Source organism: Triticum dicoccoides, chromosome 4A, assembly GCF_002162155.2.
Source record: "Triticum dicoccoides isolate Atlit2015 ecotype Zavitan chromosome 4A, WEW_v2.0, whole genome shotgun sequence".
In the NCBI taxonomy this organism is placed as follows: domain Eukaryota; kingdom Viridiplantae; phylum Streptophyta; class Magnoliopsida; order Poales; family Poaceae; genus Triticum; species Triticum dicoccoides.
In genome coordinates, this window is record NC_041386.1 from 745,640,102 (window position 1) to 745,658,117 (window position 18,016).

At 44.8% G+C, this 18,016-nt stretch overlaps 1 protein-coding gene and 1 long non-coding RNA gene across 2 annotated transcripts; one reads left to right on the plus strand and one right to left on the minus strand.

The window, feature by feature from the left end:
- Positions 1–277: 277 nt before the first annotated feature.
- Positions 278–3,521, minus strand: LOC119284422 (cytokinesis protein sepA-like). The gene is made up of 2 exons (XM_037563549.1): positions 2,836–3,521; positions 278–2,660 (listed from the first exon to the last, which is right to left on the minus strand). The coding sequence occupies exon 1, from the start codon at positions 3,519–3,521 to the stop codon at positions 2,907–2,909; it is 615 nt and encodes a 204-aa protein (XP_037419446.1). The 3' UTR covers positions 278–2,660; positions 2,836–2,906.
- A 10,194-nt stretch (positions 3,522–13,715) lies between these two features.
- LOC119290019 lies at positions 13,716–17,459 on the plus strand. Its single transcript, XR_005141684.1, has 4 exons — positions 13,716–13,843; positions 15,570–15,670; positions 16,500–16,566; positions 17,366–17,459. It is a non-coding gene; the product is annotated as an uncharacterized LOC119290019 (long non-coding RNA).
- Positions 17,460–18,016: the final 557 nt, after the last annotated feature.

Genomic DNA, 18,016 nt, shown 5'->3' on the forward strand with positions numbered 1-18,016 from the left:
GTTAGGTGGCTAACGGCAGCCTTTGTCGTCCGCCGCTGATGGCAAAATTTGTCCGGCCTTTGCCGTCCGCCGAATGATGTCAGCTGAACGTCACTACACAGCAGGCCTTTGTCGTCAGCGGCTGTAGGCAAAGTGTCCAGATGCACGGACGGCAAATCTCCTTCTCTGCCATCTCTGTCATTGATTTACAGTATGTTCAGCAATTCATATTCATATGTATAGCCCATGCATATATCACAAATATCTAACACAGACCACAGGAAAAAAAGAACATCACACATCCATAAAAACATATATATCGTACAACTTGTATCAGAAAGTAAGATGAGATCACACAAGTGTCGACAAATAAGATCACAAAGGTTGGCCTCCACATAACACAAAACTTACGTGAGCATCATGGGATCTAGCAGCAACAACACCTAACCTACTGGATGGACACTGTAGTCCAGACCCAACTCCACAAGCACACTACATACTGATTTGCGACCGCGACGGTGATGCAACCACCACAACCAAAATTAAAAAGGCAAGGGAGGTGGGTGGTCCAGGTTGTTGTCTCCACGCCGCCTGTGTTTGCCATCTCTAAATGTCAAAAGGTCCAGGTTGTGGTCATCAGCCTTCTTCATGCCATCAGCAAGATCACCATTGCCTTCCGCACCCCGTCATCATCAAGCTGATTTGCTGCTGCTGCTCGTCCTCCTACTCCATCTGCATGGACAAGAGCAAGTTAGTTGAATGGCATGCACGATAAAACTGCAAGGCATATATATTCATCTACATTAATTGTACTACAGTACAGATTTTGCATGGATGGATTTGACTTCAACAGATACTGAAGGAAGAGCATTTTCCCCTCCCAATCCAAAACCTGTTGTATAAGTACAGCTCTAAGAGAAGGAACTGTGGTACAACAAGAGGCGCTCCAAATCAAACTAAATCTCAGTTTCTTTATTTACCTAAGAAACAACACAACCATAACTTCTGCCAAGCAAGCAGTTATCATACTATCAGCTAAAAGAAAAACAAAGGAAGATCACGTGTCACTTTCATGGAAAACATCAGAAGTAGATGATAGGCAAAAGTAGATGATCATCAAATTCCCTCACACTCAACAGTGAAAAGTGCTACTACCATTGATAGCAAGGACTAACTATTCCCACTACCTGGATGCGGTGTCCTTCATTTTCCAAACAAAAAAAGAGCACATTATCAAACTCCTTCACATACATAAATGAATAGCAGCAACCAAATTCAACGGTACTACCAAAATCAAATTACTAATATAATAGCTGGACGCCCATCATCAAAATTGGTAACATAATCCAAGAAGTTCAGTAGCTAGTATTAATTAATATAATCTAGTTCATTAAGAGGAGCAAGCACGGATTGGGTTTGAAGCAGTCAAGTTACATCTAGCGCTGCTTGAGGATGGTCTCCTACAAGGGTCCAGACCTCATCTTCTCATCGATCTTGAGGATGGTCTCCTACAAGGGTCCTACGAGTAGCCTTTTTTTCATGAAAGGAGTACAAGTAGCATTGCTTTGATTCTAATTGTAATTCCTAGTTGATTATCAAAATTCTGTATGAGCAAATATCCATTGCCAAATACTCCTACATGACAGATCTAGCACATGACCAAAATAAGTGCTCCATAGCCACAACCGGACTGACCAAAATGCAACTAAATATGACCAATAACTACCAATTCATGGATGATCTGAACCTGTACCCGCCGATGCTCGCCGTCGACTCTGCCATCAGCGCCGAGACGCTGCCGTTGAGAATCTTGAAGGGCTGCGACCTTCCCGACCACGCCGACGTCGATGTGCCCGCAGCAACACCAACTCGACGCCGCCGGGGCCTCCTCTAAACAAGACTGAAATAAAAAGCATGTATCTGCATGTAGAGTCATTTGAAGTTCGTTTCATCAGTAGGAGGAGTGCAAGTGGCAGCCCGCTTCTTCCCACGAAACTCATCCATTAGTTCAAAATTTGCTCAACATTTGCCTAAAAGTAACACTACATTTGTACTACTACGTTACTGTCCACTAGCCCGCCACACTTGCATTGCATCCTTAATACGAAGCGATTGATGAGCTAGCTAATGAATGTCGTTTTGCTTGTACCACATAACTAGTCAGTTTTGTGCTGCCTTTTGATCCCTAACCTGTGACGCGAAGGCTTTCTGGAGCTACTGCCGAAGCAGTGCTCTGAACTGGCGGGCCGCAGCCAGGGTCTCGTCCAGCTGGGCCTTCTTAGCCATGAGGTCGGCCTTCCTGGTTTCCGCAGCCCCGATCCCGGCGTCGTCCGAGTGCAACCCGCTGCTCTGCAGCTCCTGCAGGGCTGCCTGCAGTTGAGACACAGAGGCCTTGAGCCTCTGCACTTCCTAACGAACTCCCGCTGCGACATCGCCCGGAACTCTGTATCTGCAGTTCATGATTACTGAACGTGTAGTCGTTAAACTTTGGCATAAGCCCACATTCCTCGCTGTGCTTTGTAACTATTTGCATAATGTTTGTCCTCACGAATTCCAATGTTCTTCATTTGACACAGGTTTTAGCATAGAAATGGTACCTCGAAACGCTATGAGTACTCGAGAAGAGTTGTTTGGTAGCACTCCTGGCATATCAAGGGAGGCACCTCCACGCTGAACTTAATCTGCAAAGCAGCACACCATGATCATCAGAATCAAGCATCAATTCATCAGTTGATCCCCTAATCTAGTCTACTCATCGCACAGAAACTGAGACAACATCCCACATTACAGAATTACGCGACTCTCCAACTCATATACAACTAGAGAGGTAGTTAATTGAGCAAAGTTGGGGCTAACACTTGAGTTGGGCTGCGGCGTCTCGATGACGCGGACGGAGTCTCCACCACCCGCGGCGGCCTCGCAGAGCTCTACGGCGGCCGAGGCGACGGGGAATCGTCGCCTCTAGGACCACCAGGTGGAGGCGGAGGTGGACAGGGACGGGGAGGAGGACGGTGACGAGGAACTAGGCCAGGAGGCTGCTCGTGGGGTTGAGAAGTGGCTGCGGCCGGGGTGGATGGAGGCTGTGGAGACGACGGCCAGAACTCCTCCATCTCCTTCCTCTTGGACTCGTCGAAGCGGTCCCACTCCTCCGCCTTCTGCTGCGCGTCCTCGATCTCGCCGTTGGTCGAGCTGATGTCGCAGGCGGCGGCGAGGCGGCGCGCGTAGGTGGCGTCGATGTCAGCGCGGGCGGCGAGGGCGCGGGAGGCGAGGTCTGTGGCGCGGCGCTCGAGGAGGAGGCGGTGCCGCTCGAGGCGGCGGGCGGCGGCGGCCTTGGCGGCGAGGAGGCGGGACTCTCCTGGGCGAGGAGAGAAACCGGTCGGTGGAGATTGTGAGCAGGGAGAGGTGACCTCGGGGAGGAGAGCTGGGCGGTGGGGAACGGCGGGGATCGCTGAAATCTGGTGCCGGTGTGGGGTGGAGAAAGGGGATCGAGGAAGACGAGAGAGATGGGATCCAACGTGGGTGTGTGCGCGTGGGTTGGGCATGTGTGCGTCATGGGTGGGGCCCGAGGCTGTGTGGGTCGTGGGTGGGTATGTGCCGGGGGCGTCCGTTAGATATGTTAGGTTATTTTCTTTGTCGTCTGCTTTCGGGCTCTTTGCCGTCCGCTAGCAGACGGGAAAGAAAGTGGCCGTTAGTTTTTCGTTAGTGGGTGCCACCTCCCTCTTTGCCGTCAGCCAGCGGACGGCAAAGAAATGGCATATGGCAAAGACCTTCTTTGTCGTCTGTCATTTGTTTGCCGTCAGCTTCTTGGTAGCTGATGGCAAAGACCTTCTTTGTCGTCCGCTAGCTGAGGGCAAAGAATTTGCAGACGGCAAATTCCCTGATTCCAGTAGTGTTTGAGGGATAATCATATGATTCAACTATGTTAGCATTGTTGAGAGATTGCACTAGTCAAAGTGTGCACCCTAGGGCTCATTTTCCATCATTGCAATAGCTTTTGTGCTCCGTTTACTATTTACTACCTTGCTGTTTTTTATTGTTCGCGTTACAAAAACTCATATCTACTATCCATACTACACTTTTATCATCATCTCTTCGCCGAACTAATGCACCTATACAATTTGTCATTGTATTGGGTGTGTTGGGGACACAAGAGATTTCTTGTATTTGATTGCAGGGTTGCTTGAGAGAGACTATCTTCATTCTACACCTCCCACGGTTTCGTAAACCTTAGGTCATCCACTTGAGGAAAAAATGATGATGTCCTACAAAACTCTGCCCTTGGAAGCCCAACACGTGTCTACAAGAATAAAGTTATGTAGTAGACATCAGTCATCCGCAAAATGCCTCGGCGCATAATAGTTACGACAACAATCAGGGCAATGGTGGTAAGCTCAAGCACCCAAAGGCAGGTCAGACTTTGTGGCTTACACCAACACTGGTTTTTAGAATCAACAGCGTAAGGGCAAGAATCATTATAATCGGGGCAAAGCCAAGAATTATGAGGAGTCTCTCAATGGACCCTGCCCAAAACATAGTTACCCGGATAAGCCAGCTACCCGGATAAACAATTATGCATGTTTATGGTTTTGCTCTTTTCATTGTGAGCATTACATAGTTTGTGTTTTATCTAGTTTTTTAGTTTTTTTAGTTTTGTTGACATGTGTTTTGGAGAGGTGTTAGACAAAGCATGATGAGATGGCCAAGGATGGTTCAATACAGATGACTTCCAGTCACCAGACTAGGCATTATTAGAATGTCAAAATAAACATTTTTTTTCTCAAAGTGCTCAAAATCAAGATCCAATACCACATGTTCATCCCCGTTTGTTCTGACGTGATCCTTGGAAGTAAGGGAAGGTTTTTGGAGAGGAATTGGCTCATATAGTGCCCTTAGATTAAAGGAGAAAAGCTACATCAACGAAGGATGCTTTGATAGAGCCCTTATATATACACCTTCAATCCTAGCCATCGCCTTGAGCCATCATTCATGCAAGATCAATCTCCATCACCTCCATTTCTGCTCCGACCCCCCTTCCGTAAAAGCAGGGACGATATCAAGAGAAGGAAGAGGAGGCTTCGCCACACACCGCACTGGCCTTCGCGCCGGTGGTTTCTCCACTGTCGGCGCCATCTCCACCGCGCCATCACCGTCGGTGCCGTCTCAACCAACACCACCATGGTGTTCTCCTTTCTCGTCTTGATGAAGGCTTCTAACTTGATCTTCTCCTTTATGTTATCTGTTTTACATGTTTGAGTAGTTGTACTTGCTCTCGACAAATGGATGAACTCTTTACGATTATAATTAATTTCAATTAAGAGATCCATTACCTTCTACTTATGTCTGAGTTAGTAGCCTTCACGAGTTTTGCGAGGAGCTCTCACACAACATTGTAGCCTTAATTGGCCGTGAATCATATTACTGCCACTATTGCAGGTTAGGATGTTGAGGTAATTCGAGGTGCCAATAAAAGCCTCTTTCCCCACCTCTTGCAATTGGTAGGGGAGTAACAAAGAACCCTTGGTGCGTCCGCGTCCATGATGAAACCCTTAATTAACCATAGTGATAACTAGCATGGGGAAACTATAGTAGTGGCTTGCGGGATCGGGCACAGGTTCATTGTCGGACGCCTCTTCTATCATCGAATCATTGTCCATCAAGCTCTCAAGGCAGTCTCGCCTCTATGCGGCATACATGCTTGGCACCCCCCCCCCCCTCGTGGAAAATCTCGGTGATTTCGTGTTGGTGCCGCAATAAGAGGCTCTTCCGCCTCCCCTCGCGGGTCCTGACCATTGTGTCGGGGAAGTAGAGGTAAGAGGTTGTGCTGACGACTTGGACTATAGGAGATATGCCTTTGAGGCAGTGCGGGGTGTGCACTTGTGGCATGGATGGTCATGTTTATATAGTGGGCCGCGTTAGGCAGGCCAAGCGACAGTTTGAATGCATGTGTCAGGAATAGGTTTCTCAGCCGCCCCTGCTGTTCAATGCGGGTAGGTAGATACATGGCCAGTCAGCTCCAATGTAGTTGGAATCCATCCAGTCGTGTCGTCTGGTCACGTTGCTCTAAGCTAACATTGAACATGGCGCGGGGGCGCTCTCAGCCACGTCTTCTGGACGGCATGCTGCCGACCGGTGGTGTCCTCTATGCACCGGCATGAATATGATGCCCAAAGCAAAGGCATGTTTGGACAAGATGCACGAGAGATGGTTTTGGGTGGGACCATGTTGTCGGACGCGTGCATGGCACGAGTCTGGACACCCGCAAACCTTCCCAAGTTTGATGTCGATGTGCAGAAATTCAGACATGTGAGCATGTCCGTGTGTATATGAGACACCATGTTAGATGACAAAAATGTTCGAACATGTTGGTCTAGACATTTGCAGGCGTTTTGAGGAACGCTGTTGAAGATGCCCTAATAGCCAAGGCTGAGATGCCACACTACCATAGGATGGGACACATTAGACAGGCGACATTTAAGCTGGTCAGAAATAACTCAATTCACTACTTTTACTTTAATATAATTGTACTGGTCTGTTATTCTTTATATGAAATTATATGGATGAGGGCGGACGCCGTCCCTGCTTTGTATGACACTGCTCTCATAATAACGCTGGGAAAGCACTGCAAGGACCGTAAATCTTTATGTACACTAGTGGTTGGGGCCAGCCATTGCGGCCTGCTTAAGAGGAAGCTATGCGCACCTCATCATCATGTCAACAAATTTCTCGCGTCACGTGGACATCACAACTATCTTAAAAAGAAAAAAGAAAAGCCTAGAAAAACTTTTCTTGAAAAAAAGTCTCCCTACCATTTAAAATAACTCTAAAAAAAGTCTCACCACCAACCAGCATGCGTCACATGGCGTAGCTGATTGGCCACCATGCTAGCACCTCTTAATGGGTTTAATTAAAAAAAATATTCTCGTGTCACCTGTACCTCACAACCATCTTAAAAGGAAAAAAGAAAAACCCTAGAAAAACTTTTCTCAAAAAGGCTTCCTACCATTTAAAAAAACTCTATTAAAAACTCTCACCGTGACCAACCAGCATGCGCCACATGGCGTAGCTGGTTGGTCACCGTTCTAGCGCCTCTTAATGTGTTTAATTCAGAATCTATTTTGGGAAAACCCAGAGGAAAACCGAAAGAATGGTCGTTCCGGAGGAATGGACGCCTTCTACTTCACGTAGGAATCCCCCTTTAACCAATCCTCTGGAAAGTTTAGCCTCCCATTCCTTTTCATTTCCTTTATTTCTCTCCAATCCTCTGATTTTCTCCCCTTTGATCCGAACTGGCCCTCACATGATGCCTCCGTGGTTCTTCTCTACTGTTGCCGTTCGTGTCCATAGGTTGTTTAGCATTACTAGACACTGTGGTGCCCAGCCACATGTTGTGCGAATTGTTAACCATAACTCCCGTTTTTCCACCTCCTCGATCCAGCTAGCAGCTGTGAGTGTATTAGTTTAACTTTAACCTAGCGGTTTGGCACATTGTCGTCCCATAATGCGTGCCAGACTACCAATTTGAAATATACAATACTACTTCCTTCATTCTGAATTACTTGTCGTGGAAATAGGTAAAAATGCATGTATCTAAAATTTAAAATATATCTAGATACATCCATGTTTATGATAAGTAATTTCAGACGAAATGAGCATATTAATATTAGTTGGAATGATCAACTCATTAACCTTCTATATCTCGTTGCCTCGTTTAATCGATCAAGCAGCTGGTGGTGCATTAGTTCACCATAAATTTGCATTGATTCGAAACAGTTAGTGGACGGACTCTCACAAGTATTACACACTACACCTTCCAAACCAACCTTTTCACCGCATTCTTGAAAAAGAAAAACGAAAAAGCATGCGCCGTTCGATCAGGAGCAGGAGTGGTGGAGGATGAGAAACCAATACCAGGGGAGCGTATGCATCGATCCTGGCAAACCAAGGCTCAGATGCGACCTTGGGTGGGCTGAAAAATAGACACCCAACCAGAAGATGCGGCTTAGATGTTAGAGCCCTGTGTCGGGCATAATTAACCTAGTACTATATATACAAGTATGTTAATCTAAAGCACTCTCCATGCATGCTTTTGTACGCGTTTACGTCTTTTAGGCAAAGCAGGCATCAGGGAGCACACCCCGACCAATATTAAGCTTATCTCCCGGTTTACAAAGCAGGCAGGCAGGCAGAGGACGGTGCATTGCCTTACCCGAAATATAAGGTGTATTGCGTTGCACCCCTCGTTTGGATATTTTTTTAGGGATTTGATTACATTTCCTTATATTAGATAAGCTCCTCTATTTTCTCATGTCAATTAGTCAGGTGAAATCTTGCCCAAAACTTGTGAAATTTTCCCTCGACGTGCGTTCTTTAATTTTCGTGCAAAAAACTATACACCCTATATTTAGGAACGGAGGGAGTACATCATTCTTTGACACCGTAAATTTTTCGCCATCCAATCGGAAGAAGGAGAAACAAGTTTTTTACTTTTGAGAAACTGGAGAAACAAGTTACGGCCCACCCGGTCGTGCTCCAGCTCCGGCCCGTCCGTCTGCTTTTACATTCGGGTGAGCAGCACGGAGCGGGAGGTCCTATCGGTCAATCTGTACGCCAAAAATTCTCTTTTCAGACTATGTCAGACAGAATGTCACTCAACTTTTTTTGGGGTAAAATGTGATTCAGACAGACCCCCCCCCCCCTCCTTTGATTGGACCAGCCCATATTATGGGTCAAGCGATCACATATTTTCAGTCTTTTTCTTCTACCGGCTTTTAATTTGGTTTTTTGTCATTTTCTTGGCCAGAACCAAGATATTATTTATCTCAAAAAGTCAGAACTTTTAGAAAGTTGAGAATATTCTTTGGAAAAAAAGCGAACATTTTTTGGAACAACTTGCAAACATTTTTCGGAAATTTGAGAACATTTTCTTGAAAAATTGAACAAAATTTAATCATAAACATTTTTTAAGGTTGGAAGAATTTTTTGAAAATTTCAAACTTTTTAAACGTGAAAATATTATAAAAGACAGAATTTATTTAAAATATTTACTTATTTCTAAAATTTCTGAACATGCTATTAAAAAAACTTTCCTTCTTAATTCCGAAATTACCGAAATGTTTTTCAATGCAAGCCTTCTACATTTTTTATTCAGACGAAAACACTAGGTACTATGCCTAGCGCTAAATTCGCCGGCCCACTATGGTCATTTGCTCGGTTTCCCGGTACAACTCCTTCATGTAACGTAGCGGATGGCAACAAATAGGAAATGCACGAATACTTTCAATAAAAATCATACGTTATTTAAAAACAATATTGAGTATGTTTTAGCGATTCACGTCTTTTAGTACTCCCTCAGATTCATATTAATTGACGTAGGTCTAGTACAATGTTAGTTCAACTTTGTACTACAACTGCGTCAATTAATATGTTATCGGAGGGTGTAAAAGAGTTCATGTACATTTCAAAATATGTTCATGTCTGAAACGGCGTATGTCTAAAATATTTATTCATGTAGCTCTAGATCCAGTCTTGTATTTAAGAAGAAAGAAGAAATCAAAAGTAATAAGCATAAAGAAATCACAAAAATAAAAGTAAAGTAAAATGTGGAAAACAGAAAAACCAAAAAAATAAGGGAAAGAAATGAAATGAAGAAACAAAACTAGATAAAAGAGAGCCCGAGATAAACATGGAACACCATCTCCCCGAGAATTTATTACCCTAAATCATACGTAGAAACCCCTCACGAATTTGCTAGTCTCTCATCCCTCCATCTCACCTTGAAGGAAAGACGGCTAGGGTTTCTGTCTTCCGTCGGCAGCGCCAATCTACCACGTCTCCGGTGGCCTTAGGGCCATAGGTGCTTCATCGAGTTTTGTTAGGGTTTGTGTCCTGCTGAGTAAGAGGAGACAGAGGTGGCTTTTTCAAGATGGAATAAGGTTCTCCCTGCCTAATTCCGGTGATGCGTCTAGCATTGTCGGAGGGCGTGTAGAGGTGTCTCTCAGATGGATCTCGCAAGATTTGATCACGTGTTGTCTTTGGTGGATCTGCTCGGATTCAGTATTTGTTCATCGGTGACGGCCGTTGTTCTGGTGCATTGGTCCTATGGGGTCTTAGCATGACGACTTTCCGACTCCCTACTACAAAAGTTGTGCCCAACTCCGGCAAGGGAGGTACGATGACGGCGGCGCGCATTCGGCTCGCTTCAGTGCTTGTAGTCATCGCTAGGTGGCCTGTGAATCTGGATATAAATTTTCACCATTTCTGGTTTTCATTGTACTGCCTTGATCGAAGATGACTAGATTGAAAGTTTCTCGCCAAAAAAAACCTCCCGAAAAAACAAGATGAAGTAAAACCACCGCACACAATAAGCAAGAAACCTCGCTGAAATAATAATCAAGAAATGCTACTGTACTAGATTTGGGCCGCGCCTTTTCCTGGCCTATGCCCCCCACGGAGACTGTTCAGACACCGGCGTGCGATCTTCAGCAAAGATGTGATTGAGACTTGAAAATAGGGGTTTTCTCCAACAACGAACATGTTGCAAATAGGGGCTTGCAGCCACGGCACTGGGCACCACCATCCGCAACATCGCGGGTAGTCACTAGCTGATGCTCGTGGCTCAGTGCACACGCGTTGTCGCCCAACAACCTTCCAGCAACACCGGTGGTGCCAGGCAGCAGCATTGCCCCCTCCCACGCAACACCAGTCTGCAGCATCTCGTCAACGGTTTGTCGGAGTTGAGGGAGATGGAACTGCAGGGCAGGAGCCAGGATAAAAAGATGTGAGGCTGCGAGCAGCCACACACTAGCACCACAGTTCCTTTGCACCATGCAATGGCGGAGTCACGTAGGGTCGTCGCTTGGGTGTTGGACAAGGTGGATCGGGATGAGAGAGCATCAAGAGAGACGGGGATTGAAAGCTCACGGGGCGGTTTACGCGGTGGTCCAAATCAATCAGTAGAAAATAAGCGTTTTTCCTAAGCTTATTGGGCTAATTTGTTTGCCACCAACATTTGACAAAACAAAAATTTATCAAAAAAAGTTTGCCCACTCTTATAGAGATTGACAAAAACTAATTGGTGGCCAACCAATTAATTTATTGGAGTTGCCAACAATTGGCATGCCAAATATTAACACCAAACCAATTAGCCTTTATGTCTTTCTTCCCTCAATTTGGTGCGGCCAGCCAGGGCACTCGTCCAACGGCACCTGGAATGGACAGTTAGTTAACCCCTCCAACAATTTGCATCCCTTCCAACACTTTACCACCATCTGTCTTGCGTTGTTGAACACCGGTGATACTCCTGGGCGATAAAACCTTGCTTGCTGTACCGTTTGGCACAAACAACTTTGTGTGTGCACGCTGCTCAGCAAATGGCAACTCCTTGTGGGCTTCCTCTCACATGGACTGCTTTACAGGTCACCTGCTTTGTAATGTGGAAAGATAAACACCGGAAATGTTTACCCGTGGCTAGAGTCTTGAACCATATTTTGTCGTTTTTGGCCATGTGATGGATCGCATGCATCAAGTTGATGTTTTCTGGTACTACTGCACTGCACTGCACTACATGGCCAAGCCAAAAGCCAGAGCCGTGGCATTTGTTTAGCCAGAAGCGGGAATACTAAGCTAGATCTAAACTTGGAGTACGAGCGAGTACAAAAGCCAGAGCCGTGGCATTTGTTTAGCAAGAAGAGACCGGCCATTGCGCTCCTTGTTTCTGGCCCTGTTTGATTAACAAAGAGAGCAATCTTAGGACCATTCGGACGGGTGGATAATTTTATGGGTAGCATCGTACTCCTAAGGTTCCAGACAATTGGTTCATACCATCGAGGAAGCAGCGTGAGACTCCTGACATGGTCATGCTGCGCACCAAGATTCCAGTTTTAACTTCCTTTTCTTTTCACGTACCAGTAGCTGGATCCATTGCTTGCAAACTAACGTCCATTTCTACATCTCTTTTGTACATGGGCTATGTTTTATTGATTTTTTTTTTCGAAAAGGAGGAATACCCCCGGCCTCTGCATCTGGACGATGCATACGGCCACTTTATTGATTATTAACACAAGACCTTACAAAGTCGTACAACAGTAAGACCAAAGCCACCATCTTCGCAACCTCTGTCGTTACTCCTATCTAACTGATGAAGGGGCGCTGATGGTCTGGGCCTAATACCAAACAGACCTCGCAGCCAAACCTAACATCTGAGACCTAAGGTCCCTACCAGGACTCCTTCCGGGTAGAGGCACCCACCAGTCCGGCGTGCTCGTCAACCAGGCCCCCTGCCGGGTATGAGGCCGCCGCAGCCACGTACCATCAATCCATCTTCAGAGCTGAACTGTTGCATGAACCGTGCCAGGCCTCACTGCCATCGACGCCACCACGACGCCAGACAGCGCCACCATCCTGCACCCGTCCATCATCACACGCCCACCGGCGAGACCCCCGCTGCTCCATGCCGCTGAGACCCGCCGTTGTCGACGTGCCAGATGCCACGCCGCTCCTCCTCTTGCCCCCTCCAGCCAACACTTGCTCCAAAACGATGCCCCCAGGAGGGAGAACGACATCGAAACGTCGCCATTGTCCGATCCGGTAGATCCAGATCAAGGGTTTCCCCTGGAGCCTTTCGATCAGGTTGACGTGACCTGCAACGACGATGCCTCAAGAAGGAAACGACGTCCGAGACGGCGCCATCGTCCGCCATGACCGCGGTCAGACGCGATTTTCACCGGAGGCCACGGCGTCCTGATCTCGCGGTTGGCTGGAACGGAGCCCTCCGCCGAACCGGTGACGTTGCCGCCGATCCGATCCCACCGCCGTGCGACGCCCCGATGGAGAACCCAATCTAGATCTAAGACGACCTCGACCGAAACCCTGCCACCAACACCGCCACACCGCGCCACCTCCTCCTAGCCCAGTCGCCGCCGGATCCAGCCGTCCCCGCCTCCGGGAGACCAGCCGGACGAGGCGCCCCTTGTCCTCGATCTGACGGCCCGCACCGCCGCCACAAGGGCCAGAGGAAGGAGGGAATGCCCCACCGCCGCCCGCCCCGCGCGGGCTTCACCCGGCGGGCGCACTCCGGCGGCGGCGAGGGGGAGGCGACGCTGGGGAGGCAACGGCGGCGGCGGCCGATCGATCTCCCGAGGCGCGCGCGCGGAGCGCGCCGCGGGAGCGGGAGGTGCGGGAGGTGCGGGAGAAGTTGTTTCATATCTTGATTATAGACATGTATTTGGTTATTCATATCTTGCATTCTTGGGTGTTTAGCTGATGGTCTCCTCTTTGCAGTGTTGTGCTGCTACTCTCCTCTTGCAATGTATTGTCCCCCCGCGTCTACATATTCTAGCTAGGTCTGTGCATATATATAGTGGTGCTCATTTCACGATTTTATCGATTAGTATTAGGGAGGGTTTGTTAACACATAACCAAATAGGACGTTGTCAGATTTCCCATATTTTAGTGCTCACCTACCGTTGCACCTGTGTGAGCCATCACATGCATTTGTCCTCGTATGAAGTTGTCTTAAATGTAGCTATTCTGTTCGTGTCGTCCTTGTCCCTTTTCCGTCTCGAGATCCGCTTGAAACTTTCAGCAACACCGGGACTACCGTTGTTACCAAGGCGGGATCTGTCAGCCATCACGTGTAACACCATAATCTTACAATATTAATTTATAGTAGATGTCTATAGATCTCATCCATACTTCACGTCTCCTCTTGCACCTCTCCTCATTTCTATGTATGAAACCCCAAGACCTCTCCTCCTTTCTATCTATGCAACCCCAAACTGATCCATTCTAATCATCGTTCGCCTCTCCTCTTGTCTACTTGGATGTTCCTCCAGTAACTAGCGGGATCCCCAAAGAGATCTACAAGGTCAGTGATCAAGCCCTTTGCACTAAAAAAGCCTTCAATTTTACAGTTCGTATACTTCCTTTTGGATTCCATCATGACATTTTCAGATCTGAAAAAACAGATAAAACTCGAGTTGTTGATTTGATTAAGTAGCTTGTTTTTTAATTTGTTTACTAACATGTTCATGAATTTTTGCTACACCAAGGTTATTTAGAACGTATGATATTTCTAGAGGAAATACGAGGGATTGGATGGGTGGGCTAATACTACGCTAGCTAATGTTTATATACATGTGTTCCTACGAAATATCTCCATGCCCTGGGTGCCAATGACCTAGGGCCGCCCATCCGGCCACCTCGTTCTGTTGGAGAATCAGTTGGTGTGACGGGCTGTTTGCTCCATACTTGTTGTCAGGGCCGGTCCTGAGATTTCGAGGACCTGAGGCAAAACTGGAACCATAAGGCTTTTAATTTAAACTCAAAACAACAACTAATATTTTGGCAAAATCTCAAACGCAAGCGGTCAGAAAGCCTTGCAACTGCGGAGGAAGACTGCAGGAGATAGAGAACAAGTGCATGACGCGGCCGCCACGGGGAGCCACTCCTTTATCCTCTCACATGAGTAGGAGTTCTGAACGCATGCACCTAGAATCGACAGTTAGTCATCTTTACAGGTGAGCTGCAACTGAAAGGATGGAAAGGAAACAGCCGAACGTTTATGTGTGCGTAGAGTCTTGAAATATGTTTTTTTCGTCTTTGGCCATGTGATGGATCACATGCATGAAGGACAAGTCTTCTCATAGTACTCCACTACTAGGGTAGATCTAAACTTGAGGTACGAGCCAGTACAAAAAGCTATAGTTGTGCCATTTGATTAGCAAGAACAAACCGACCATTGTGACCGTTTTTTTAATGCTGTTTGATTAACCAAGAGCATAACCTTCGGGTGCGTTTGGTTTAAGAACCTAATGGAATGGAATCGAATTGTTCCGTTCCACTGTAATGGGTCGGTCCATTCATGTGTTTGAGTCGAAAAATAGAATGGGTCAATAACATTCATGCTGTTGGTTGGACAGATAAAATGACAAGAATCTGACTCAGCTCACCTCTTGGTGAGGTTACGTCACATATGCATATGAAGTATAAACTAAACTTACATAGCTCTTTGCATTAGACAAAATATAATTCGAATTTTCAAACTTCATTACTTTTGTATTTTCAGCATTCACAACTCACAATATACAATCACAAACATGCCAAATAAATGTCAACAATTCCATGAACAAGATAACTACATGGCTATCACTAATTTCCAATGAACAAGATCAAACTATATCGTCGATTCCATGAACAAGAAAATGTACGGCTTTCTGGCAGCAGCATAGAGCAACATTCATGGTTGGAAAAAAATCATGGTGCTCCTCACTCTTGGGTATAGCATACAACGACATATATATATAGAATATACCCCCTCCTTTCCAAAATATCTGAAGTTCTAGGTTTGTCCTAAGTCAAACATAAGTTTGACCAACTTTATATAAACAAATGCTGTTATCTATGACTATGACATCAAATATATACAGTATGAAAATATATGTTATGATGAATTTTAATGAAGCTAATTTAGTGTTACATGTGAAGTCTTGTCTCTTTGGTCTTCTTAAGCATATATATCTGAATTTTGAACTTAGTCACCTGATATTGCGTATATTTGATGTATCTTCTTGTCCATCTTTACGCAACCCCAGCCTGCTGCTAGTAGGTGGATCCAGTCTCATCATCTTCTGCCCCTCTTCTACTTGGATGCTTCTTGAGTTGCTCGTTGCATCCCTGCAGATTTATCTTTCAGGTTATTGCTACAGCTTTGTTTACCTGTCAAGTTCTTTTGGTAACAATTAACCTGACTTCAGTTTTACAGATATAGATTCTTCTGAATTCTATAATGACACTTTTAGATCTGAAAAAGGGATTAAACACCACTTGCTAAGTAGCTCGTAAGTTTTGAACCGGATATGTATCTATTTACTAGCATGTACATGAATTTCTGCTATAGTAAGGATGTTAAAGTAGTATATATTCTTCTGAGGAGACAGTGCAATACATTTATTTTTTGCTGTGTCAAATTTCATTCTGAAAGGTGCTAAAGTGAGGGTATTCCATGAAACATCAATATTGCATATTTTATCTAGAAAGAAGTTTATATGTCGATTTTTTTGGCAAACATGAGGGTGAGGGTGAGAGGGTTGTGAATAAAGATGAAACTTTTGTTCATCTTAATTAAGATGGGAACTTGGTTTTTCTAGGAGTCTTGTTTGTGCTTATCATTATTGAGGGCATTTTTTCTATTGGAAAACATGGACAAGGGTGAAGCTAGTGAGTCATGACATTCAAAGCATCGAGTTCTCTCAGCAACCGTAGGAGAATAAATGCATGGTCACTCCCCATGATCTTCCACATACTGCAAAATATAGTGTTTTCTTCAGGATATCGTTGAGTAGCTCTCAGGCTTTCAGTTTCGATTTGCTTCTCATCCCAACGTTGTTCTGCACTACATCACATTAGGCTTTTAACAGATAGCAGCGGTGTTGTGATCTCAATTTTACAAGCATTATCTTCTTACATATTCTTGTATTAATATCTTACAATAGTTTCTTTCATTTTGTATTTACGTAAAACAGGGTTTTATTACATCACTGGAGTACTGGACATTGTGTAGCAGTTCCAGCTTGTGCTTTTTGACAATAGGTATGCATGTTCTTTTTTCAGTGCTTGAGCTCACGATATCTATTGACATTAAACAGTACAAAGTCAAAACAAAATAATGGTTTATTTTGTGAGAGTGGATTTGAACGTGAAAGATCAGGTGCTTAAGCTTAGGATATACATATACAAGACGATACCCCATGCATTGACACGGAATTGGGTATATAGTTTTAAATATTGTTTAAAATAGTAATTCAGACCTTAAGATTTAAACTGTGGAAGAAAGTTCTGCATAAGAAAAAAACGTAACATGAAAAGTTGTGCATGTTACAATTAAATGCAATGTGATTTAAAAATCACTTAGAATGCACTAATGCATGTTGCGTGATAGCGGATTCTCATGCATAGATTGGACAAATGCTAGTAGATCAAGCTAGTAAATTTAACAACTAGCTAGAACATTTGTGATAATTAGAAGTTGTGGGAATCCCTCTCTTAGGTATATAGAACACTTGCATATCTTGAAGAAACAATTCACAAAAACTCCATTAAAGTTGTAGAATTTCTTAAAATGCATAAATATCTAAAGCATAAACATAGGCACTCACGATTGTGATGCACATTTACATTTTCTTATTTCCTCGAAAGAAGATCAAAGTACGATACATGGAACTGCGTTTCCTCAAATATTTGGTTGGTGTGCAAATGCTTTACTATGGACAATTTTGTTGTACAATTACACAAATTTTGTCATATGGTAGTTCTACATGCAACTATGCTATATTAGGAAAATTTCTTAATTTTAGTGTTGAAAGTGCATTGTGTGAAATGGATTCCACAGACATGGATCATGAGGTCTTGGAGCGTATAATTGATGGAAGACAGAAGCCAACAGATCTACCATTCGCACTTTTGAAGGATATCACAGATAATTTTTCTGAAGATAGAGAAATTGGCCGTGGTGGATTCGCAACAGTTTATCTGGTAAAGTTATTTGTTTATGTAAAAAATTAGGTATATGCCTTTCAAAAATCTCATTGGGAGTTGTTGTGCCGGCTTGAGCAGTCCTCATGTTATCCAACTATGTTAATACTCGATGTTGCCATATAGTAAATATATATCACGGTATATATAGATGTTACATACGACTCCAAGGTACCATATAGTTTTGGTGGTATATAGTATGTAATCAAACCAATAAATCAGGCAATCACTGTGTGTCATGGGTAGAAGAATGTGCTCATGCATTGATAGGGAAAATGTTTTTCACCTTAAGTTGACCAGGGAGGCTCGTCTTTTCCCAAGCATGTGCATGTGGTGGCGCGACTGTAGTGTATTTCCATTAGGTGCATGTACTTTGTGTTCTGCCAGAAACATTTGTGTGTACTGGGTGAGTGGGTGTTGCATAGAACACCTTCTAATCATCTAAACATTCTTCAAATGCTCACATTATAAGCTAAACAGGGTGTCCTCCGAAATGGGAAAACCATTG

Excerpts from the sequence above, each read along its gene's own strand:
- LOC119284422 (XM_037563549.1), bottom strand. The coding sequence starts at position 3,521 with ATGCCCAACCCACGCGCACACACCCACGTTGGATCCCATCTCTCTCGT.